The 25,217-nt window shown below is 39.8% G+C and overlaps 1 protein-coding gene across 2 annotated transcripts; it reads right to left on the bottom strand.

Moving 5' to 3' along the window:
- Nucleotides 1–15,110: 15,110 nt before the first annotated feature.
- On the bottom strand, nucleotides 15,111–20,441 carry LOC107828731 (ras-related protein RABC2a-like). Of its 2 annotated transcripts, XM_016656096.2 has the most exons (6): nucleotides 20,203–20,441; nucleotides 18,571–18,639; nucleotides 17,946–18,011; nucleotides 17,237–17,358; nucleotides 16,641–16,769; nucleotides 15,112–15,445 (listed from the first exon to the last, which is right to left on the bottom strand). In XM_016656096.2, the coding sequence occupies exons 1-6, from the start codon at nucleotides 20,354–20,356 to the stop codon at nucleotides 15,338–15,340; spliced, it is 648 nt and encodes a 215-aa protein (XP_016511582.1). In that variant the 5' UTR covers nucleotides 20,357–20,441; the 3' UTR covers nucleotides 15,112–15,337. The 2 variants fall into 2 exon arrangements, with proteins under 2 accessions (XP_016511583.1, XP_016511582.1); XM_016656097.2 differs by lacking the exon at nucleotides 17,946–18,011 and having other exon boundaries at nucleotides 15,111–15,445.
- Nucleotides 20,442–25,217: the final 4,776 nt, after the last annotated feature.

Raw genomic sequence — 25,217 nt, 5'->3', positions numbered from 1 at the left:
ACTTACCTCGAACAAGCCGAATCCAATGTCGAGCACGCTAAACAATGCTCCAAAAATTTTATTTTGCACGTATCAACTTCTAAACGACTCGAATCTAGCCACAAAAAATTTGATTCAGCCTACAAAAATTATAGGAATTAATTCCATATCAAAATACTAATATTTTCCCACAAAATCCGAAAATACACTCAAAAAATGCCCGTGGGGCCCTCGTCTCGAAATCCGACAAAAGTTACAAATATGAACGCCCATTCAACCACGAGTCCAACCATACAAATTTTACTCAAATTCGACATCAACTCGACCCTTAAATCTCCAAATTAAACCAAGAGGATTTTCACAATTTTCCAACTTAATTCACCAACTAAATGTTAAAAACAACCGTGGATTCGGGTAATTTAACCAATATTGAGTTAAGAACACTTATCCCGTTGTTTCCTCTAAAACTCTCCCAAAAATTGCCTCTTCCCGAGCTCCAATCCGTCAAAAATGGAAAATGGGACGAAGTCCCATTTTCAGAACTTAAACTCTCTGCCCAGTCATTTGCTTTACGCGATCGCGAACAATCACATGCGATCGCAAAGAACAGTTTTCCACTGCCCTGGTTTAACCCTACGCGATCGCGAAAAATCACATGTGATCGCGATGCACAAGATTCCAGCTCGAGGCAATCGCATCCCTCTTCACGCGATCGGATAGAGAAAACGTGTGGCCCAGCTTCCTCTCAAGTTTCCCCTATGCGATTGCGGCCTCTTACACGCGTTCGCATAGCATAGACTGGCCAAACCTACGCGCGGTTGACCCCACGTGATCGCAAAGAACAAAATCAACACTGCCTCAACTAAGCCTACGCGATCGTGTCTCAATCTTCGCGATCACAAAGAAAGTCTAAAACACCATCAAACAACAGATATCAGACTTTTACTGATTCTGCATGTTATTTTTTCCTTGTTTATGTTGATTTTATAGTATTTCCTTGATTTGTTTATTTGATTTCTACTACTATATAAACAAATCCCCTTTCCCCTTTGAATGAGACTTTTAATTACCCGGATTCACTAAAATAATCAAAGCTATTACTCTATTGTGCTCTTATTATCTTGTTCTATACTCTGGTTCTTGGCCAGCTAAAAGCCAAGGCCACCGGAATATGATTTTTAACTTTTCTTGGTGCGAGCACTGCCCGGGGTTCATTTGAAGCCCTTGGGAACTCTGACGCATTAATAATCTGGGTTCTTGCTCTTTGTTGACATTCAGAGCACTGTGGAATTCGTTCTTTCTTTTTGTCTGTTTCTTCAACTGATAACTGGTTAGTCTCGAGGCCTTACGATTTCATTCTTCTATGTTTATGTCCTGCATATTCACGCCTCTGAATTTCATGACCTAATGTGTTCTTAGACTATCTCTGTCTGTAACTTTACTAGCATTAAACCTGCCTTACGATCTGAACCTCTTTAGCACTTGATATTTACCTAAAATTTCCAATTTTGAGAGATGTTATTTGAATATGCTTTTCTTGAATAATTTAGACCCTCTTAAGTTTATTTAGCCTAATGTATTGGCACCTGAATGTCTACATTACTCTTTGGCATTAGTTTGCTTTCACACTCTACTTCGAATTACTGCAATGATTGCCTCACATATGTAATGTGTTATAATCTCTGACTTGCTCCTCTGCTATTGTGTCACTCGGCATGTCTTTGGCTTACTTGATTCCGTATCCCTTTACTAATTATTTGAGACTTTAGAGTAGCTATCTTAATTTGTGTTTCCCTACCATGTTTGATATTGTTTTTCTTCACGATGTAAGTTAGCATGTCTGTCTTTTGATTTGTGATGGATACTTAGCATAATTTGGATCCTTAAGCTTTAAACTTTCTAAGTTAGTGCCCTACTTAGACTTATTTGGTATTATGCACCTTTGTATGTTAATCTTGTAATCTCGAGAAACTTGATTCTCCTCTAACTCTCTCAATGTGTTTTCTTCCAATATGTTATTTCTTGCTAAGTGTTAAACCTGTAATAGCAACATGCCTCTAAGTCTTGTTGACCCTCTTAACTCGCATGTTATGTGTTTTAAGCAACTTTGCTATGTCTGCTTTCTAAAATACAAGTGCATCTCTCCAAATTATGTCCCTTAATCACTATTCTCTCACTCTCATTGGTTACTTACACTATTCTGAATCTATCACTCTTGGCCGGCTGAAAGCCAAGGCCATTAAGACTCTCACTATTCACCTCCCTAGTGTGAGCACTGCTCGGGGTCCATTTTAGACCCTTGTGAACTCTGACACACTAGGATTTGGGGTTCGTTGGCCACTCTCTTTACTACTGAGACCTTAGCTGTCTCTGACACTCAGTTCTTTCCTCATTCTATCTACTGAATATGCAAACTGGTTTGTTTAAGTGATTTCTGTGTGATTCAATGTTTGGGTCGTATGATCAATCTGTGGCTGTTTGATTTGGTTTGAGTTCCTCTATGGTTTCTGGGTTGTGCTGATGAATATAGTCCCATGTTGGGATCTGGGTATGCTATTTGGGAAGAAGGCGTTTGTTGAAGGCCCAAGCAATACTGGGTATCTTCCTTTGGGGACTGCTATAGGCCTACTGTTATTGCTTATATAATATTTTGTAATTACATTCATCATTGGGTCTGTAATAATTTTGTAATAAATAATTGGGGTGTTAGTGAAATCGGGAAAATGGGCATACTCTAATGTTTGCATGAAAGGGTAGAAAACATGCCTATAGGGTTCGTATGATCTACTTGTTATTTTATCTAATCTGTCGTATATGCTATTCAATTTTCACATACACTGGTAGAAATCATGCCATTAGGAGAATCGCACACTCACGCAACCTGTCTACTATTAATAAGGATATCCAAAGGGACGGGCCATCCCGTCCCGTCCCGGTCCCTCGTCCAGTCCCGGTCGGGCCCGGCTCACTTAATTCTAAACGGGATGGGCCCATGTTAAACGGGACACGGGATGGGACGGGATGGCCATTTCGTCCCGTTTGTCCCGTCCCGTCTTAGGTTGAAAGCAGTGACGAGCTTGGACGAATGTCAGAGTCCAACACCAATAGCCGAGAACAATTCGTAACAATATAAGAAAAGTAGTACAAGTAATGACTCAAAAATATGATGCTTAGCTCGTTCACAGTTACGGAAAATAGTCATGCTATTAAATTATACTTTGGCCCTATTTTCTACTATAAATACCCACATCCTTCTTTATTTTTTCCACAAAAATCAATCATTCTCTCTCAAATCTCTTACATTCTATCTATATTATTCTCTCAATTTTCTCACTATTAACTATCACGTGATAAGTTTCAAGTATTTGGGCAAATATTTGGAGAAACTTTCAAGCTTCAAATTAATTCGTCAAGTATTTGGAGCAATATTTTGGGCAATTTCTTCAAGTTTCAATATTTAATCACGGTGCACTAGTTCCATCTCCTAATTTTAATATATAATTTTTGCGTATCATTTTTGTGCTTATTTTTTGTGTTTACTTTATGTGTTTTATTTTCGTATTTCATTTGTGTGTTAACTTTTTAATTTAATTTCATATTTAAATTATGGCACCTAAAAATGTATTTACCTTTAAAAAAACTAGTAAAAAAAGTAGTAAAGGTGAAAGTAGTAGTAATCCTAATCCTAGTCCTAATCCTAACTCTTCTCCTAGAATTAGAAAACATATAGATGAAATGACTCATGTTGATGAAACTTTATTTTTCAAACCCCCCTCGTGTTATAATATTAATTTCGGAGAACAACTAGATCATGAAACTTTACTAAGACAATTTGGCAATGATATTTTTATTGAGGACGAAGAAAATGAGGATGAAAATAATGAGGAAGAAGATTTAGATGAAACACCCACTAGTCCCGTAACACAATCTCCAACTCAGATTGAATCTCGGTCTGGAGCTTTACCCCCTGTACCTCCTGTAAGGGGTAAGCCTAAGGGTGAACGTCCCAAAACATCACTTGTATGGACATTTTTAAAACATGATAAAGTCAATCAACGTGCTATATGTGGAATATGTAAGCAACACTTTGCGCACACCAAAAATGGTGGGACGGGGGGTTTAACTAGGCACTTAGGTAGGGAGCACAAAGCTTTATGGATACAAGCTAAAATAGAAGCCGGCCTAATAGCGAATCCTAGCACCGATACTGGCACTCCTAGTGGGTCTGGCGGGGGTTCTAATTTTTTACAACAACTACTTGACCCTACTTCTGGTACTATTTTACGCCCCTATAACAAAGATAGAGATCGTGAGAACTTAGAAAAAATGGTGGTTGTCTGTGGCTTACCTTTTACTTTTCCTTCTCACCCTGCTTTTGTGCATTATATACAAGAAACATATAATCCTGCTTTTCAAGGTTTTCCTAAGACCACGGTTAGAAATGATATTTTTAAATTTCAAACCGAATATCTTCAGTATATTCGTTGTGTATTTTTTCACTTAGATTGTAAAGTGTCTATCACATCTGATATAGGTCGTAGTCCTAATGGTTGTGATTATTTAACTATTATATGTCATTGGGTTGATCATCACTGGAACATGCAAAAACGTATTATTGGTTATAAATTTGTTGATTCAAAACACACTGGAACATATATTGCAACTACTGTTCTACAAATTATTGATTTTTATGGACTCATTGTTAAAGTTTTAACTATCACCTTAGATAATGCTTCTGCTAACACAATTGCAGCAACTAGCTTAAGAACTAGATTTTGTCCAATTAATCCAGCAATTTTTCATGTTAGAAGTGCATGCCATATTTTTAACTTGGTTGTAAAAGATGGTATTGATTTATTTTTGGATGCTTGTAGTAAAGTACAACATGCTTGCAGCTATATTTTTCGTGATAATAAAGCGAGTACAATTCGTGAATTTTCTCAATAATGTGCTAGTACTAACCTTCCATATAGAAAAGTTCCAAAAGATGTTTGTACTAGGTGGAATTCTACTTATGAAATGCTTAAAGTTGCTTATGATTATCGGGTGCCTATACAAAAGGTATTTAATATGCATAATGGCATCCCCGCTGATCAAATTGTTGATTCTGATTGGGATCATATCAAAGAGCTTACTAAATTTTTAGAAAAATTTTATTATGCTACAAAATAATTTTCTGGTATATATTATCCTACTGTTACACAAATATTATGGTATATTTGTGGAGTTTCTGTTGTATTTGGTAAGTATAAAACTAATCCAACTTATGCACCGGCCATTAATGAAATGATTGCAAAATTTAAAAAGTGTTTTTTCCTTATTCCCCAAGTTTATTTAATTTCTTCTATACTTAACCCATCTTTAAAATTAAGAGGTGTAAAGGGACTTATTCGTAAAATTTATGAGAATTCAGTAATTCAAGAAAATGAACAACCATCTCTCGAAGACTGCCAAGCTAGCATATATTCTTATGTTAGATCAATGTTTGATAAATATAAATCTATGAAAACAACAAGTGGTGAAACTGCTCCTTCTACTTCTAAGTATAGAGTAGAAGTTCTATGGGAAGATATGGATGATATAATAGGTTTTGATTCCTCTATTGATGATGAACTTGATTCTAATCTTAATCAAGGATTGGAAAGTGTTAAAGACGAAGAAGGCAACGAACAACATTTGGCATGGTGGAGGGAACGTGGCAAGACTTTTCCAACACTTTCAATAATAGCCCGAGATATCCTTGCTATTCAAACATCATCAGTAGCATAGGAGAGTGCTTTTAGCGCGGCAAGATTTCAAATCGGAGATTATAGACATTCATTAGCGGAGGACAGCCTAGAGATTTTCGTATTATTCAGAGATTGGATTAATTCAGAAAGAAGAAATCTTGGTTTTAAAAAATTAACCACTAGGGAAGAAGAAGAATACAATGAGATAATTAGTACTGTGAGCGATGACGGCATGGAACTCATGAAACATCAATCAACATTGCCAATTCTAGAACAATGTCCGAGAAAAATTATAGATAAGTTACAACGAAGTTATATAGGAGCTTACAAATATTAGTATGATAATTTGTAATTGTCTACTAAGAGACCTAGTTCAAACAGAACCCTTCCTAAAAGGTGGATGCGTAGATTAGGTGCTCTTCAAAAGAATTATATTTGTATGTGAGATTTGAAAGTTCTATTAATAAAATAAAAGGCTCTAAGCGTTGAATTTTTTTTATGAATTGTCTTACACTCTTACTTAGTTACTTAATGGCTTAAAACTATATTAAATAAATTATAACTCTATTATAAATTTATAATTACTAGAATATTTCATTACAAGTCTTTTGTTTTAATAATTTATAATTCTTTACTTAGTTTCCTAATTTCTGTTTAATTTTTAATTTTATTAAATAAGTCAAAAAACTAGTCGTTGCAAACTTTAAAAACTTAGTCATTGTCAAAGAAATAGTCGTTGCCAAACTTAATGCTTAAATAATTTTTTTTTTTTAAACGGCACTTAAGGCCCGCGAACCCGTCCCGTTCTGTCCCGTCCCATCCCATACCGTTTGTTAGCGGGACAGGATGGGCCTGCCGTTTCGTCCCGTTTGTCCCGTCCCGTTTCCCCCAGTCCCGTCCCGTTAATTTTGTCTCGTCTTGTTGGATAGTAAGTGCTTTATTTATTCCTATGTCTACTGCCATGTGTTACTAGACAACATGCCTATAGGAAACAAATGTCAATAACCATTCCTTCAATAACTGCAGCATATTCATTAGATACCATGCCTATATGATTATACTAGCTTATGTTCTATTGATCTTCATCCAGAAATTATGCCTATAGGACTTTAATTGATTAATTTTCTATTGTTATCATACTGCTCACCTAAAAACATGCCTATAGGGGCTAAGTATAAAAAATCAGTTTCAATCGTTAATCGTTAGAAATCCTGCCTATGGAATATTACCACTCGCTTTAAAGTGTCAATAATGAACTTTCAAACATTGTTTCATTGCTTAGTCATGCCACTATTAGAGAGCATGCCCATAGGATCAAACACGAGTAATTCTGAATATTTTCGATGGTTCTCACTGCCCCCCCCCCTACTGCATAAATCACCTAGATATCATGTCTATAATCTTAAAGTGGCGTCTTGCATCTGAAACTGCCTGCACGTTTGAATCCAAGGTCATATAGAAACCATGTCTATAGGGCTTAAATGGCTTTAATTTGTCTCAGTTCTGAAACTGTCTAACGCAATGTGAGAACCTATTTTGTGTGCATTTGTTGTTTAAGTGTGGAGGCTAACTTGATCCCCTAACTGTCCTTACATGAAGTCCAACTTGTTTTGTATGTCGCCAAGTTTTATCATTTGAGCAGCCTAAGTAAAGTCTAGAACCACCCTAAATAAAGGTCCAATGCCTCCTGGACCATAGGTACGGGACGGGCAGTGCACGCATAGGGCACGACTTAGAATTGAATTAGAGCGCTTAAGTAAATAACTTTAACATAGTAATCGGGTAGCAGGAGATGATAGTCTGTGCTCGCTGAATAATATGAGTAATTCCCTACCTCAAGGGAGTTGCGAAGTATTATTTATGTTGTACGGGGTGATCCTTTAGGCTAAAAAACTTAGCACCCCCCCCCCCCCTCCCCCTCTTCTTTATACTTTTAGCCGTCTAATATAGACTGTCATAATTATATCCTTGTAATCCTTATTTCTCATTGTATTATAATAAATTTCTTTGACCCTTACTCTCTTTGTTTATCTTGCCTAATTATAATTCACATAATCTTAAGTTCAGTCGGGACCCACTGTTGTGGACCTCGAAGAGTGCCTAACACCTTCCCTTCAAGGTAATTTGAGCCCTTACCCGATCTTTGGTGGCGTTGGCTAGTCAAACAGAGTTATCTACATAATAGGTGCCCTAACGCACCTCAAAAACCGTTAGGTGGCAACTTTTAGCACTCTATCTCCCATCCAAAAGAGTTGTCACAACGTCGAAACCCGCTTTCGCGAGAAACGCGCGACATCCATTATGTATCCCTAGATTAGTTAGGTCAAGTCATGTAACTTTAGTTAATTTTTTTATAAGCACTATTAGGGGGATCAAGCAATCAAACTTTCTAGCAAGCAAATAATTACTTGTACTGGTGTCTCTTCCCTCGACACCGTGTTGCTTTTCTATAATAGCTTTCATTAATGCAATTAAGCTTTCTTTCATTCTCAATTCTTATTTCTATTCTCTCAATTGCAATTGACATTGGTTTTTTTGTACGGCACTGACAATCTCGTCTAGCATACGGAGGGGACCTCAGTTGGCGGATAGTAACTGCACTGACATCGGTTGCTTAGCCTTAGATCTCCATTCCAAGGAATCTCAGGAAGGCGCCGCATAACAGTTGGTATCAGAGCTTAGGCTCGACATCGGACGAGGGAACACATTGTCATTACCACTATTTCTGACCATGGTGAATTGTGGGGACCGCATTGCGGCCCTTGAAGGGACGGTTGACATATTACGATCCATCGTGGATACAGTGCCTGATCTAAGAACCAACCTAGTGCAAATGTTGGACGAACCTAGTACAAAGGTTGGACGACCACGCTGAAGGTGACATTGCGAACATCAGTCGCGACTTTGAAGGGGACCGGCAAACGGCAGCCGCGGAGGCAGCCAAAATTTTTGGTAAATTCAAGGGCCTCCAATAGGAGCGTACCGAAGATTTAGCCTACTAGGCACAAAAGGCAGACAGGGTGACTGCCATGCAGCAAACTATAAACAACTTGACAGGCCAGCTCAATGTTGTCAATGCTGCACTACAAGGCCTACTTCGAGGAGGCGGAAACCAGATTGGGGGTGTTGTGAACCTCGCCCCTGTGCCACAAAAGCTGAAGATTCCTGAGCCAAAACCATACAATTGATCTAGGAATACCAAAGAAGTGGAGAACTTCATCTTCGACATTGAACAGTACTTCGATGTCGTGAGGGAGTTAGAAGAAGCAAAAAAGGTAGCAATTGCTGCCATATATCTTCAAGGTGATGCTAAACTCTTGCGGCGGGTGATATACGAAGCCATCAAGGCCTGTGAAGATACTCTCGAGACATGGGCAGAACTAAAAGCAACCATACGCCTACAGTTCTTCCCCGAAAATGTTGAGTACAATGCATGGAGAAATCTACGGGAGCTCCGCGAGACCAAGTCAGTGCGGGATTACGAGCAGGAATTCTCTGTGCTCATGCTGAACATACGGGGATATGGGGGACAAAGACAAACTCTTTACATTCCTTGAAGGTTTGAAACCTTATGCATGTATGGAGCTGCAAAGACAAAGGATAGACATCTTACCCAAGGCGATCCAAGCAGCGGAATGCCTTGGGGACTATCAAGTGGAAGCTCGGTTGGATAGGCCTCAACCGCCTGTCCGAGCGGGGTACAAAGGGGGCCAGCCTAGCAATTGTGGCCCTAGCAGAAGTGGAGGAGATCGGAGTGCAACTAAATCTAGGGCTATTTCCTAAGGCAACAATAGTGTTGCATCAAACAACAACGATTGGGGTAGAAAGCCTCCTTCAGGATGCCGTCATTACGGCGGATCATATTGGAACAATGAATGCCCATATGCACAGATGAATGCCCATCAAAATTTTGATGATGGGACGAATGACAACACAGATGATGCTGACCAGAACAAACCAATAGGTGCTTTCAATGCATTTATTTATTCTATTTCTGAGGCCTTAGCGAGAACCAGTGCTGGTGTCCGTAAGAAGAAGGACCCATGCCCAACGACAAAGAATGGGAAAAAGAAGGCGAATGAAGGGCCTTCTCTTAACCAAGGGAAGACATTAATATTCGTCGAGATGAAAATTAATGGCAAGCCCATCCGGGCGATGATAGACACGGGCGCTACTCACAACTACTTAGCCTCAACTCAGGTAGAACGCCTTGGTCTATTTGTGGGGAAGGGCAGAGGTCGTGTCAGGGCTATTAACTCACCATCTCAGCCGGTGGCTGGAATAGCCAAAGGAGTGCCACTGAAGCTCGGCCCTTACGAAGGAAAAGCCATCTTGCGCGTTAGATGACTTCGAGCTGATAGTTGGGTTGGAATTCATGAGGCAAACCAACACCATTCCAGTACCCTATGCCGACATGCTAGTGATGATGGGAGCAAATGGGGATAAGCCCTGTATTATTCCATGCACAACCATAAAGATGGTCGTTGAGAACATCTCGGCCTTACAGTTGAAGAAGGGAGTCAAAATACATGAACCCACGTTCATGGCTACCCTTTGTATTGAAGATATAGAAAGCTCATCGGGTCTCATTCCTACACCCGTGAAGGAGTTGCTATTGGATTTTGAAGACGTCATGCCACACGATATGCCAAAGCGACTCCCGCTTAGGCACATTGTGGACCATTAGATTGAGTTGGTGCCGGGTGCGAAGCCACCCGCCCGTGAGCCTTACAAAATGTCACAACCCGAGCTCACCGAGCTTCGGAGATAATTCACGGAAATGCTAGACACGGGGATCATTATGCCCTCCAAGTCCCCTTATGGGTCCCCTGTGCTATTCCAAAAGAAACAGGATGGAACCTTATGACTCTATGTGGATTATCGTGCCCTAAACAAAATCATCGTGAAGAATAAGTACCCTATCCCGCTCATGGCAGACTTGTTCGATAGGTTGGGTGGTGCCACAGTGTTCACCAAAATAGACCTGAAGACAGGTTACTGGCAAGTCCGAATTGCTGAAGGAGATGAACACAAGATGACCTGTGTGACAAGATATGGATCATACGACTTTCTGGTCATGCCATTCGGCTTGACTAATACTCCAACCACATTTTTCACATTTATGAACCAAGTCTTCCGCGAGTACATTGATGAGTTCGTAATAGTCTACTTGGATGATATTGTGATATATAGCAAAACATTGGAGGAACACCTGGAGAACCTGCAGAAGGTCCTAACCCGACTACGGGAACATGAACTATATGCGAAGCTGTCCAAGTGTGCATTCTCCCAAAAGCAAATTGACTTCCTCGGACATGTCATCGAGGAAGGGCGGATAAAGATGAACCAACAGGAGATTCAGGTCGTCACAGATTGGCCGCCGCCTAAGGATATCCATGCCTTGAGGGAGTTCCTTGGCCTATGCAACTTTTATCGGCGATTTGTGAATAATTACTCTCTCATTGCATTGTCATTGATAGAACTCCTGAAGAAGATCATGCCTTGGGATTGGGGTCCCATGCGAGAAAATCGACTATGTCTAGTAGCCCCGTCTTGGCCCTTCCTGATTTGGCCAAGCCATTCGAAGTACAGAAGAATGCCTCTGACTATGCTCTAGGCGAAGTCTTGCTACAAGAGGGGAATCCAGTGGCGTACCGGAAGTTGAAGGATGCAGAACAGTGCAATGCCGCCCACGAAAAATAATTATTGGATGGCGTCCATTGCTTACGCCTTTTGAGGCACTATCTGTTGGGAACCACGTTCATGGTCAAGAAAGACAACACAGTTGTTAGCTATTTCATGACCCAACCAAAGTTGAATGCACGACAAGCCAGGTGGCAGGAACTCCTAGCGGAATTTCACTTCAACTTGGAGTACCGAAGCGGAAAAACCAACCAAGTTGATGATGCGCTCAGTCGAAGGGCTGACTTAGCATCGGTGTGCCTACTCACCACCCTCAGGGGGATCGAAGTGGCCACCACTATAAGAGACCAGATACAAGATCTACTCCCAAAGGATCCCGATGCACAATATTTGGTCGATTTGGTAGGACAGGGCAAGACTCACCAGTTCTACATGGAAGATGGGTTCCTGAAGGTGAAAGGGAACTGACTTTATGTTCCTAAAGGATGAGATCTGCGAAGGACTCTTCTGATGGAATGCCATGATACTTTGTGGGCAGGCCATCCAGGTGAAGAGCGCACCATGGCGTTGTTGCGTCGTGCTTATTATTGGCCTCAAATGGCCAATGATGTTGCTCAGTATGTGAAGACTTGCTTAGTATGCCAGAAAGACAAGTCAGACCGCTTGACACAAGCGGGTCTTTTGGAGTTATTGCCTATTCCAAAGAGAACTTGGGAAAGCGTTTCACTGGATTTCATCACCGGGCTACCTAAGGTCGGAGATCTCACAATTATCTTAGTTGTGGTAGATCGGTTTTCCAAGTATGATACATTTATAGCTGCCCCACAATATATATCAGTAGAAGATACAGCCCAACTCTTCTTCTCTCATGTTGTCAAATACTGGGGTCTGCCTAAAGACATCGTTAGTGATCGCGACTATCGCTTCACTAGCAATGTTTGGGCTCAGCTCTTTAAGTGCCTTGGGTACAAATTGAGCCATTGTTCAAGTTTTTATCTGCAATCTGATGGCCAGACAGAGCGGTTCAATAGCATGTTGGAGGAATCTCTCCGTCCTTTTTTTACCGGATCGCAGAAGAATTGGGTGAAGCTTCTGGATGTTGCTCAACTGTGTTTCAATTCACAAAACAGCTCTAGTACAAACAAAAACGCTTTTGAAATTATTATCGGACAGCAATCGCTACTCCCACACACTCTGAATGCCCCAAACATGTCGAAATCTCCTTGAGTTGATATCTTCTCGAAGGAATGGAAGCGAAATTTGTTGATAGTGTGGAGCTATCTGGTCAAAGCCCAAAAGCGGATGAAGAAGCATGCTGAACAAAATCGTCGCTTTGTTGAATACCAAGTAGGAGACAAAGTGATGGTGAAAATTCCGAAGCGATACTTGTTTGCAGGGGTCCATGACCCTCGTCTATTGCAAAAATACATTGGACCTTTGTCCATTGAGAAGCGCATTGGAAAAGTTGCATACCGGGTGGATACCCCAGCCTGGTGGAAGATTGATTCAGTCTTCCATGTCAATCTTCTGAAACTCTTTCGGGAAGACATGGAGAATCCTTCACGGAACCAACTCACAATACCCAATATTCGAGGCCCTAATTCAGTCGGAAAAAGGCGGGTAGAAGCTATTCTCGATGATTGAGTGGTTCATTTTTCAAGGAAAGATCACCAAGAGTTCTTGGTGAAATGGCAGGGTTGTGATGCAGAAAAGAATACTTGGGAGAGGGGAACAAACCTCAAAGCCTACAAGAGCCTGATCGATGATTATCTTGCAAGTAAGGCGCCGAGGACGTCGCCAACTCAGGTGGGGGAGAATGTCATGGGCGGCTATCCAGCCATGCCCCATGACTCCTTGGACGCGCCCCATGGCGTCCTGGTAAGCCTCCCAACGCCTAGCGTCATGGTCGACCCTGTGGTCCTGGCCGCGCCAAGTGACAAGCGCGCCTGTGACTATGTCGCCCCACTGATAATCCTCTCCAGCGCCCAGCCGCAGGCAGATGCCAACAGAGTCGTGTGTGCAAACGGTGCCCCGCGCGCAGACCCTGATGCTAAAGACAAGGTTGCTGCCAATGGATCGGCTTCTATTTTGTAGGAATCTAAGTCCTTTTCATTGTAAATATAGAGTAGTTTTATTTCATGTATTTCTATTATGTCTCCCTAGCTTAGTTAGGTCAAGTCATATAACTTTGGTTTATTTGTTTTAAGCACTATAAGGGAGATCAAGCAATTAAACTTTCTAGCAAGCAAACAATTCTCTGTACTGGTGTCTCTCTCCCTCGACACAGTATTGTTTTTCTGTAATAGCTTTCATTAATGCAATCAAGCTTTCTTTCATTCTCAATTCTCATTTATGTTCTCTTAATTGCTCTTGACATTGGCTTTCCTATACGCACTGACAATCTCGTCTAGCGTACGGAGGGGACCTCAGTTGGCGGATAGTAACTGCACTGACATCGGTTGCTTAACCTTACGTCGCCCTTTCAAGGAATCTTATGAAGGCGTCGCGTAACAATACGTGTTCTTTTCATTTCCCTTTAGTTTATGCATTTTCAAAGGTAACTGCCCTATTCTCCGGATTAGACAACACCATTTGCTAATATAAATATTGCTTTTGGCGATGGCCTCTTGCGCTCGTCTCTAATATTCACATCCGTCCTTCATCACTTTCCCTTCCCTAAAATAAAAACAGAGAGGTGGCTCTACGAAGCTATTTGCCACTGTTTTCCTCGTGCTGGTACTTATTCTGGGCAGTGGTAATTAACTTCTTGCGTCTCCCTTTAGTTCTAGATTTGACACTTAGCTAACGACAACAACAAACGTACCTAATATAATCCCACAAATGGAATTTGGGGAGAGTAGTCTGTGTATGCAGACGTTACCTCTACCTTGCGCAGATAAAGAGGCTGTTTAGACCCTCAGCTCACACTCAGCTAGTACAGTCAAATACAAAAGTACGTTTGCACATATATAACTGCTTGGAGGATACTGCTACAATTAATTAAGCTCTATTCCAAGAGCATCCACATCCTAATTGACGTACGTATATAATTCGTTTTCATCCTACAAATTAAACATTTTAGTATTTTACTATGAGTATACATTTCCTTAAGGGACGTTCATAGGATCATGAATAAACTTAAATCCCTTCTTTCCAACCCGTAAAGGTCTGAATAAGTATGATATAACACTATTTTTTATGTATATAAGTATAGTCAACACTTTAATTTCCATATATAATGCGATATATTGGTTTAATGGATGTGTGGAGGCAAAATATGCAAGAAGCGGAGCCAAAACTTCCATGGGCGGTGCCACAGCCGGCAAAAGTGTGCTGATATTTGCCACACTGAAGGCTTTGAAAGTGGTCACTGTAAAGGCTTTTTCAGTCGCCGCTGCAACTGCACCAATCCTTGCTAAATCGTTATAACCTCATGAAAAATAATGAAAGGGTTGCTCAGAAATAATGGATGTTGTTTTCGTGGTAAAATGGTTGTAGTTAACCTCTTTGATGGCTATTGTTAGTGGAAACTTTAAAAAAAAAACGTTCACCTTTCTTGGGAGTCTCTGTATAAAAAGTAATATTTGACCTATTGTACACAATATTTCGACAAAGGGTGTTCAACTAACCATCCTTTGTCGACTATAACTCCGCCCCAACGCCCAACACACCCTTCGGCCGCATATTAAGGAGATTTATGAACATGCTAAAAAAAAAAAGATGTGGCAGAGAGCAAAAGAATGATGATCTTCCAGGGCAATTAGAGAGAACGCACATTTGATTATGAAAAAACACGCATAAATCAGCAATTTGGCCAATATGAACAAAGAAAATGGAGAAAGACAAATGACCATTTTATACACTGAATTTATATTACCTTTTCAATAGCAGCACTAAAATAAAACGAAAGTGTGACATTTACTGCCCCCATCTAGTGCATGCCTTTGATAAATTTGTCAATGGTTGGACCTAGTTTTGGAGAGTTTTCATGAGCAACAACTACTCTGTGCTGTTTGGCGTTCTTGTTTCTGTTTCAAGATATTTTTCTTCCCTGGAGCAGATCCTTCTTCCAGAAGACTTGGTACCTCCATTATCTGGGTACAGTATAAGATTAACAAAAAGGTGAATCTTGAATATCTATTCAACAATAACAACAGCAATATACCTAGTGTATTCCTATAGTGTGGGTTTTTGGGAGGGTAATATGTACGTAGACCTTACCCTACCTTGTGGAGGTAGAGAAGTTGTTTCCGATAGACCCTCATCTTGAATATCTCGTCAACATCTAGAAATGGCCGGAAGGCATGTTCTTTTGTAATTTTCAAGTAATATATTATAGTTTTCTTAAGTGTAAAAAGATGTCATGGCTTTTGGAATACTTGCACCAATAGATTCTTAAAACGTCAAGGTATTCCTTGTGTCATGAAACAAAAATGGGTGAATGTAAATTAGGACAGGAAACAGTAGCAACTCAAAGTTAGGGAGACAAAGGGAACAAAAGGGAAAGAAAAAGGAAGTGACAACAAGTTTCCAAAGTGTCTAGACCAATCATCAATTTGGATTTTGGTTGGGGTAATGGGGATTTCCATGAGCATAAATAAACTTGCTTGTCATAATCTTCTGTCAAAGTCTATATAATGAAAACACCAGCAAATATCTCATTAAGGTAACATTTTGTAAAGGTTTTCCATCAAAGGTCAGTTAAAGCACCTATAAACTGATCTAATACCAATTACCAAACATCAATATTTTTAGATCTGTATCCACCATGATATTAGTTTGAATTTGATTCGGATATGAATATAAAGAGATGGTAGATACATTTTCTCATTCATAAAAGCGATTAATTTAAACCTAAATCCTAAAATAGGAGAAGACTCACAATCCAATTTTATAATGCCAAAGTGACACCGTATTCAAATCACGAGAATCAGTATATGTTCTTGAATATGTCTAGAATTAATTCTTGCATATCTACTTCTATTTGTTTTATGGGTTGGGAAAGGTGAAGATTTTCAAGAAAGGGAATCATATGTCCTTGACTGTATTTGCAATTTATTTACATATCGACCAAATTTATGAGGTGCAAATTCTGCAGATTTCTATGTCAGTAGCAGACATCCAAACTTAAGGAATCCTTCTCTTTTTTCTTTTTTTCTTTTTTAATGTTTTTCTCTATTGATATCTCTGGGCTGATAAACCTTTTTTCTTCAATCTGTGGAAAGGGTATTGGGGCCATGACAAACATCTCTTCTGAATCCTACGGAAAGAGTAAAGGAGTATCATTACCTTTAAGGTAAGCTCTTCAAAGCATTGCTCTACATTTGCTCGGGTTTTAGCACTGCACTCAAGAAATAAACTTCCAAGCTCTTTTGCTAGAGCAACACCTTCCTCCCTGCTCACAACTCTCTCAGATTCCTGAAATTCCATGCTAAAAAGAATCAGCTAAATAGGTCCTATAATTCATCTAGATTTATACAAGCATCAAATAATCTTATAGTGAATGGAATGAATGTAACTGCTAATGTTAATGTTAAAGGTACCTATTAACACATGGATAACAAGAGCAAGATACATCAAGGGTAGAAAAAGAGTACGTCCACGAAGTGAGTCAAGACATGCAATTTATAGATCATATTTGGTTTGCATATATAGGCAGAGATTAGCCTACAACTCAGCTCCTAAACGGAATTAATACTGTATATTCATGTTTAAAAGGTAGTCTCATTATTAGTTTTTGCTAGAGCAGTATATCAATTGTCTATCAAGAGTGATGGTTTCCTATTCTAAGAACCTTCTCAAGCAAACCAGACGCTGCAGCAGGATAAAGTGCACTCCAAGCATTCAAGATCGTACACAAGCATATTCACTCTCGCAGGACTTACTCTGTCAGTTTTGTTTCCAACCAGCATCTTGATACAATCCTCATTAGTACAGTAAAGCTCCACCTCTTTTGCCCACACATCAGATAGGTTTGTGAATGTGTCTCTCCTTGTCACATTGTAAACTGTGATTTATAGTAAAGGCGATCAGATATTATGAACACAGAAAAGAAATGCAATGACAAAGTATTGCATAACAAATAATGCAGGAAAATGCTTCGTTTGTTGATGCAACTAGGAAAGCTTAAGTTCGTTGACAAGTATTTGAAGATTATCCGGATTAAAAATGAAAATTCATCATTTGCATGTCATCATATGTTTCCATTAGGTGCTCGTAAGAGCCAATCAACAAACTCAGATAACGGGACTTAGGAAGACGACAGTCAGTTCACATTTCTGTTGCAAAAAGCTTCTAAATGTTTGTAATGAAGATGCTCATTCACAGACACTTTTTCAGTGTACTTTGCTGGACAGAATTCCAACAGGGAAATATAGAGAAAGAAATATCGAGTGATATCCTAGGGCTTACTGTAATAAAACTTTTGAAGAGTTCTAAAATCATCCACTCTAAACAACAAGAGCATTCTCATCTTGGTACGATGTAGGTTCCTTAAGCACTAACATTTCATTTAGAAGCATAAATAGAATTCTGAAGACATTGACATGTAGCCCCTCTAGCATGGTATGAAATATTTCTTCATTCATGACATACCAAGAATGATTCCCTGAGCACCTCTGAAGTAGGAGTTTGTCAATGTCCTGAACTTCTCCTGTCCAGCTGTAGAAAATATGCTAAGAAAAGTCACAAGCTTGCCATGGCATCTAGGCAAACGTAAAAGGCACATGCCTTTATGATGTTACTGAGGAAGAGATGATGCAACAATTTAGGTTATTATGTTGGAGTAGAACAATGACAGAAGTTATGTCCGTGATAAACTTCTATCATCAATTTTGTTAGAAGTTAAACTCTAACATTCTTGAGATTAAAGCAGAGCATTATAGATTTCATTTCACTGGCAGAGTGATCCCAGTTTTGCTATATTAACACAATAACTTTAATTCAAAATCCAAAACTGTAACAGCCTTTGTGCGCCAAGAGTATATATAGGAAGAAGATCAAATTCAGCAGGTCACTATTGACGAACAATCTTACTATGGTCTATATTACGGGAAGACATACTACCAAAATAAGCACATGAATTCACGGTGGCATCATACAGGAAAAGAAACAGAAAACCATTGGGGAAGAAATTCCAATGGTCTCCAACCGTCTTTCAAAGCGTAATACACCATATTCGTTAAAGCCTTAGCTGTTAGAGAATACAGGAAAATCTTACCTGTGTCCCAAACGGTAAGCTTCAATCTTTTCCCACCAACAGTGAGCGTCTTGATTTTAAAATCGACACCTAGTCATTAGGGAAAAGAAACAGAAAACCATTGGAAAGTCGAGTTAGAGAGAAATACACTATCATTTAAAGACCTCTAACTTAGCAATCAGCGAGACAGAGACAGAGAAGTAAATAATTAAGCTCAGTTAGTTGAACTTCTAGCTTGCTTCTCCTTCTTCTTCTCTTTTCTTTTTAGATTTACTTGTTCTTATATTCTTTTGCTGATCAGGGTGCTCTCCTGAAGATTTTGTACTTAAGCATCCTAATCCAAAATTTTATTATGAACAACTTAACATATTGTTCGTTTCTATATGTGAAACAAATAGTATTTTGACATTATTTTATACCACATGACATATTCGAGGAGTCAATTCAACCCAAAGAAAGCAAAAATTGATACTTGGTATGGTTAGATGGATGAACAAGGACTCAAATGAACTAAAAACCTATGTTGCGTGGACTCTCCAAAATGTTGCCGCACCCATGTCGGATCCTCAAAAAATATTCTACTTTTGGAGGATCTGACACACACCCGAAGACAAGACATTTTCGAAGAATCTAAGCAACATAGCTAAAACTTCAATCCATGACCTGACATAGAAAATCATGAACGTAACAGTGAAACAGAAATTTAGGATGAAGCAAAGCAACAAGCAGCCATCACATAAGATGGAGAAGGTTGAGTGCTGCATGAAGAATATGATAAAAATTCGAGGCAATTAAGAGTCCAACACTAAATTAAAGCTTCTTGACTACCACAGTCCACAAGGAAGGACCATATGTGTACATAAAACCACTATAAATCACTCAACCAAGAACAATAGGGAAATTAATCACAGCCATTATTTTATACAGATGTTCAATTTAGATGCTTAAAAACAACAGCTACAGATCTAGAAAAGTTCATAACAACGTACGATAGGATGCAGAGTATTAGGTTTTCAGCAACAACTAAACTTTTTCAAGAGAAGTATATGCACAGTTGAATTCAAACTCCGAGCTTTTATGCACACTTAATCACTGAAGATCATAAAATCCAAATTTTAGGAAAATATCAAATCATAAAGCTAGACAAAAATGCAAAATACTATATTTACACCAGGATGAAAAATATATACTCCCTCCGTTCCAATTTATATGAACTTATTTCTTTTTTAGTCCGTTCCAAAAATAATGAGCCCTTTCTAAATTTGAAAATAATTTAGCTTAAACTTCTAATTCTACTCTTAATGAGAAGCTTTTATAGCCACTTTTTGACTTGTTTAGGACCACAAATTCCAAAAGTTTTTGTTTTTTCTTAAATTTCGTGTCCAGTCAAACAGGTTCACATAAATTGGAACGGAGTGAGTATTATTTACACAATCAAGTCATCTAAATACTAGTTGAAAGTATCTATATATTTTACTACAATAGATATAAATTGATACGTCAAAAAATATAGCACGTCACCTGTTACAACCTGTTAGAGAACTTAAATTATTGAATACTGGATTGAGATAAGTTTAATTTGAGCAATGTTCATATTTGACAAGACCCTAACTAGTTTGGATTGAGAGGTAGCAGTAGCAGTAGTAATTGTACCAATGGTAGGGGTAATATCGTCAATAGCATTAGAAATGAAACTAAGGAGCAAGCTGCTCTTGCCAACTCCTGAATCACCGATCAATAATATCTTAAAAGACAAATCATAGCTGCTGTTGCTGCTGTTGCTCTGCGCCGCCGTTGATGATCCCATTACCTAACACTCTCTTTCTCTCTCAATGAAAAACTCTCTAATTCTCTCTCTCTCTCTCTCTCTATATATATATATATATGTATGTATAAGTGTAACAAAGCTAAAAAAAACGGCAAGCTGAAGAATGAGGACAATGTCATTGTTGTCATGCAAGTTATGCTTTTATTCTTTTCTCTTTCTTTTTTTTATTCTGCTGAGTAGCAAATAGAGAGATTCATTACAGAACATGATTCTGTTTCTGAGTGACACGCATTGCACCTGAGAGGTGGAGTGGCATTGAGGTAAATAAAGAATGAACCAGGGGTGAAGAGTTAGTGCGATTGGGCTCCAGCGTCGTCTTCTACTCCAAATCAAAATCTCTGTGGTATTGGGTTGGACCCAAGACGTTTTCTTGTGTAGGAAATTACGCCGGGTGGATTTTTTTTTAGAACAACGTTTATATTATGACCCTGTTAAGAAAATTTCATTAAATACCCTTGTTATCAGAATTTTGAAGTCACTGACAGAATTTTTCCGTATAAATAATTCTGATGATTGACATATTTGTGTCGAACCATAGTGATCACTATATGAAAATGTCTGGCGATTGCCTTTGTAAATCCCGGTGATGACCATACGAAAATTTACCATGTTTTGTTGCAAATCTTGATAACCACCATATGAAGAAATTTAGTGACTGCTATGTTTTTATAGCAAATCTATGATCACCATATAAAAAAATTTGGCGATAGCTAGGAACGCTTTCCAATGGAGAATGGAATGAAGGCAAAACTATGGAAATTGGAATGAAAAAGATTTGAAAATAAAGTTTGAAATAATAAATAAGGAGGCTATTTATTGGTTTTACAACGACGGTTCAAAACTGGTAATGGCCGACCGTTGACTGACGCGCATTAAATACCCGGAAAACTGTACCGACGAGGCGTTTCGGTCACTCATGTTGCTTATGTCACGACGATTACGTCATGATGTATCGAGGTGAAGATCGAAGGCTCAAATCGTTTCTTGTCATTACTCTCCAAAAACTGAAGGGACTATCTGTATACGGTCAAGATTTTGTATGGTTAATCGAGACCGAGAAGGATAGAGATCTAGCGAGATCGAAGGAAGCCTCATAAGTCGAATAACAGAAAGCCGAGAAATCCGTGATCGAGCGAGGATTGTGGCGGAGATCTCGGCATGTATCAAGTCAAGACCGGTTGATTAGCCAATTAGGAGATTTCCTTCTGTATTTAGAATTGTACCATATGTAGAACTACTCTAGTATATAAAGGGGTTCCAATCATTTTGTAAGGGGGACATTCACGTATAACAAAATAATATATTACATTTTCTCTTTTAAGCTCTCTTATTCAGTTGTTCAGTTCTTGCATTTCAATAATATACTCAGTTGGTTCGAGGGCGACCTAGCTCGAAATCACATATCCTTAAAATCACTTACAAATTTAATTGTTATCTGATTTTAAGGGTAAACAGTTTGGCGCTCACCGTGGGGCTAAAGATAATAGTGATTGTCTGGTGCTAATTTTCATAACACACAATGTTTTACACTTGTTCTTGTACACGTTTTTGATTCCAGGATCAGCATGTCGAACTCTCGAGCAGTACCCACACACATCGATAATGGCCTTGGTTTTCATGGTGAAAATGACAACGTAGCCGCCGCCCCAAGGAAACGAAGTGCCTCCAGTTGACCTCGAGGGAGCACCAGTTGCAGACCCCATCGACGTCAGTTCCCATGATGCCCTGAATGCAAATCTGGGCATCGACCCCGAAAATAGCGTTCGCAGAGACGTTCGATCAGCCGGTCAGAACGCACAGGGCGGCGAAGAAGGCGGAATCAGCCTTCGAATAATATTCGAAATGTTGCAGTCTCAACAAGCTGCAATAGCACAACTTCAAAATCAGAACCACGCACTGAGTATGGTCGAACCCGAGCCATCACAGGAAGTTGTTTACAGGGACGAACCAGTGCCGGGGAGGTCAAATGTGAATGAGTCAGGGACTGACCCCGGTATCTTGAAAATGTTCTAAGAGCTGACAAAGCGAATTGAATCGGGGGAGAAGAAGATTGAAGCGAATGACAAAAAAAATGGAAACATATAACTCTCGAGTTGATCAAATTCCAGGGGCACCACCGATTTTGAAGGGTTTGGATTAAAAGAAGTTCGTACAAAAGCCATTCCCTTTGAGCGCAGCTCCTAAGCCCATTCCGAAGAAATTTCGCATGCCAAAAATTCCCAAGTATAATGGAACGACCGACCCCAACGAGCATGTCACTTCTTACACATGCGCAATAAAGAGGAACGATCTAGAGGACGATGAGATTGAGTCTGTACTGCTAAAGAAATTAGGAGAAACTTTATCAAAGAGGGCGATGATATGGTACCATAACTTGCCACCTAACTTCATTTATTCTTTTGCCATGCTCGCAGATTCCTTCGTTAAAGCACACGCGGGAGCGATAAAGGTCGAGACTAGAAAGTCGGACCTCTTCAAAGTAAAACATAAAGACAACGAGATGCTCAGAGAGTTCGTATCTCGGTTCCAAATAGAGCATATGGATTTGCCCCCGATCGCCGATGATTGGGCCGTTCAGGCTTTCACTCAAGGCCTAAACATACGAAGTTCGGTAGCCTCACAATAGTTAAAGCAGAACTTGATCGAATATCCAGCTGTAACCTGGTCCGATGTGCATAATCGGTACCAGTCAAAGATTAGGGTCAAGGATGACCAGTTGGGGGCTCCTTCTGGGTCCGTTTATCCAAACAGGACCATCGATAGAGTTAAAAGGGATATTGACAGGGAACCATGGTCAAACAGAGATCGATATCAGCCATACAGTAGAGATCGGAGAAATAACGGGCCTGGACGCAACCCCGTTCGAATTGATAGAAGAAATTATCGAGGACAGAGCTCTCGAGGGCTCATGAGTAAGAGCGGTTTCGACAAAATTGTTGAACCTAAAGAAGCACCACGACTATCGAAATACAACTTCAATATTGATGCATCAGCTATTGTATCGGCCATTGGGCGCATCAAAGATGTCACCGGTCTGAGTGATTTGGAGGCTCCGAAGAAGAGCTCGGGCGAGGCTTCCTCGAGTTTTAAACTAACCAATCAATTTTCGGCCCCTAGTGTCAATCCTAGGCATAAGCGAACAATCGTTATCACGATTTCGGAGGATGCCCGGGTTCTTGTTGCCCCCGTAGGGGTGGCTAGATACCTCCAATGTTTGGTCACGGAAGAAGACCAAACCCAGATGCATGAGGTGGGAGTGCCTTGTCTTTTCAACAAAGCCCAACAGGCCCTGAACGGGGTAAGTTCATATTTTCTTTGTCAATTTTCATACTTGTACTTTTCTCCCCTTGTATAATTCCTTCTTTCTATTTTTGTAGGCTTTTGTGCTTCATCACGAGGCTTTCTTCAGATCCCGAGGGGAGATGAGCCGGTACGAAGCCGAAATCCGAGGGCTTACTGAGGAGAGAGATGCCTTCAAGCTTCTTAGTGAGCAGAGAGAAGGGAAGCAAAAGGACTTCGGGATGAGCTAGAAGTAGCTGAGAAAGAACAAGATGATCTGGCCGAGCAGGTAAAAAGAATCTTTGAAGTTAATGACACTAACTCGGGCGTGGTGGCTAACATTTCGGTCCCACAGGTCCAGCGAAAGCTCGATGTGATCGGGCAGCTTCGTGAGGAAGTGGACGTAGTGAAAACGGAGGCCGAGGCATAGAAGAAGAACATGGACCGCCTTGCCTCAGAAAAGGAGGTTGCCCGAGCTCAACTGGCCTCGGCTGAGACCCAACTCCGAAGCTTGAAAAAGAAGGCCTTGGTGCAAGCCAAGAAAATTGAGGAGTTCCAATCTCGGTTGGGTTCAGCAACTTTCGATCGAGAGAGGCTGGCCATAGAACTTGCAGCGGCCAAATCGAAGGTTGAAATGGCCAAGGCTAATGCTGATGCAATGGTGGCCGTCTACCGGTCCGACGCTGAAGCTGCTCAGGTTCGAGCAAAAGAGGTTGCCGAAGCTGCTCGGGCTCGAGCAAACTGGGTTACCGAGTATGCTAAATGCCAGTCTCGAAGGGAGACTCTCGAGGAGATCCATGCTCGTGGCTTCAATCTTACAGCCGATCAAGAATGCTAAGGAGCTTGAAGCTGAAGCCAAAGTGTTGGCCTTTCCTGATGATGATGATTCTGGGAGTATGAGCGTATATGAAAGCGAAGAAGGCCTCGAGGGCGAAGATGTTTCTTCTGGAGAAGACTATGTCCTTTAGGATTAGTATTTTTTTTGTTTTTTTTAAACCGTTTCAGTCTTTTGTAGAGAAATTTGATCGGGCCATGCTGTCCTTGTAAATAATTTTTGACATATATATATATATATATATATATATATATATATATATATATATATATATATATATATATATATATATATATATATTGCTCGAACTCGAAGTAAGGTAACCCTTAGATTTTTTATTTGAGCGAGGATGGTCTCTCGAACTCAAAGCAAAAAACAGCCCTTAGGCTTTTGTAAAAAGATTGTTTATGACTTTCTCCTCTTTTCGGCTTGAAAAAGTTTTTTATCATTTGTATTTGCAAAACTTGTAATGCCTTAGCATAAAATAAGGAATTGTTCGAGAGTTCGAACAATTTTCTACTCATTAGAGTTTTCGAGGCTTGATATTATCGAAACCTTTTATGATTTTGTCGAGGGTAGCCTTTTTAACTGGTTTATGAAAGAATTCGAAGGCCTGTTTTGTTAAGGAATTTGGACGTCTTCGACCCGTGTTAATTCGGCCGTAGATTCTTTAGTTCGGGATTTGCCCCTTGGGATTATTTTCCAGTTTTACTTCGAGCATGCCCG

Source organism: Nicotiana tabacum, chromosome 24 (assembly GCF_000715075.1).
Source record: "Nicotiana tabacum cultivar K326 chromosome 24, ASM71507v2, whole genome shotgun sequence".
In the NCBI taxonomy this organism is placed as follows: domain Eukaryota; kingdom Viridiplantae; phylum Streptophyta; class Magnoliopsida; order Solanales; family Solanaceae; genus Nicotiana; species Nicotiana tabacum.
Note: the sequence above shows the minus strand (reverse complement) of the source record. Positions and strands in the feature narration are given on the sequence as shown.

Excerpts from the sequence above, each read along its gene's own strand:
- LOC107828731 (XM_016656096.2), bottom strand. The coding sequence starts at position 20,356 with ATGGGATCATCAACGGCGGCGCAGAGCAACAGCAGCAACAGCAGCTAT. Across the intron at positions 18,640-20,202 it reads CGATATTACCCCTACCATTG|GTGTCGATTTTAAAATCAAG; the intron begins GTACAATTACTA and ends CCTAATGACTAG. Across the intron at positions 16,770-17,236 it reads TTGGAAACAAAACTGACAGA|GAATCTGAGAGAGTTGTGAG; the intron begins GTAAGTCCTGCG and ends ATGGAATTTCAG.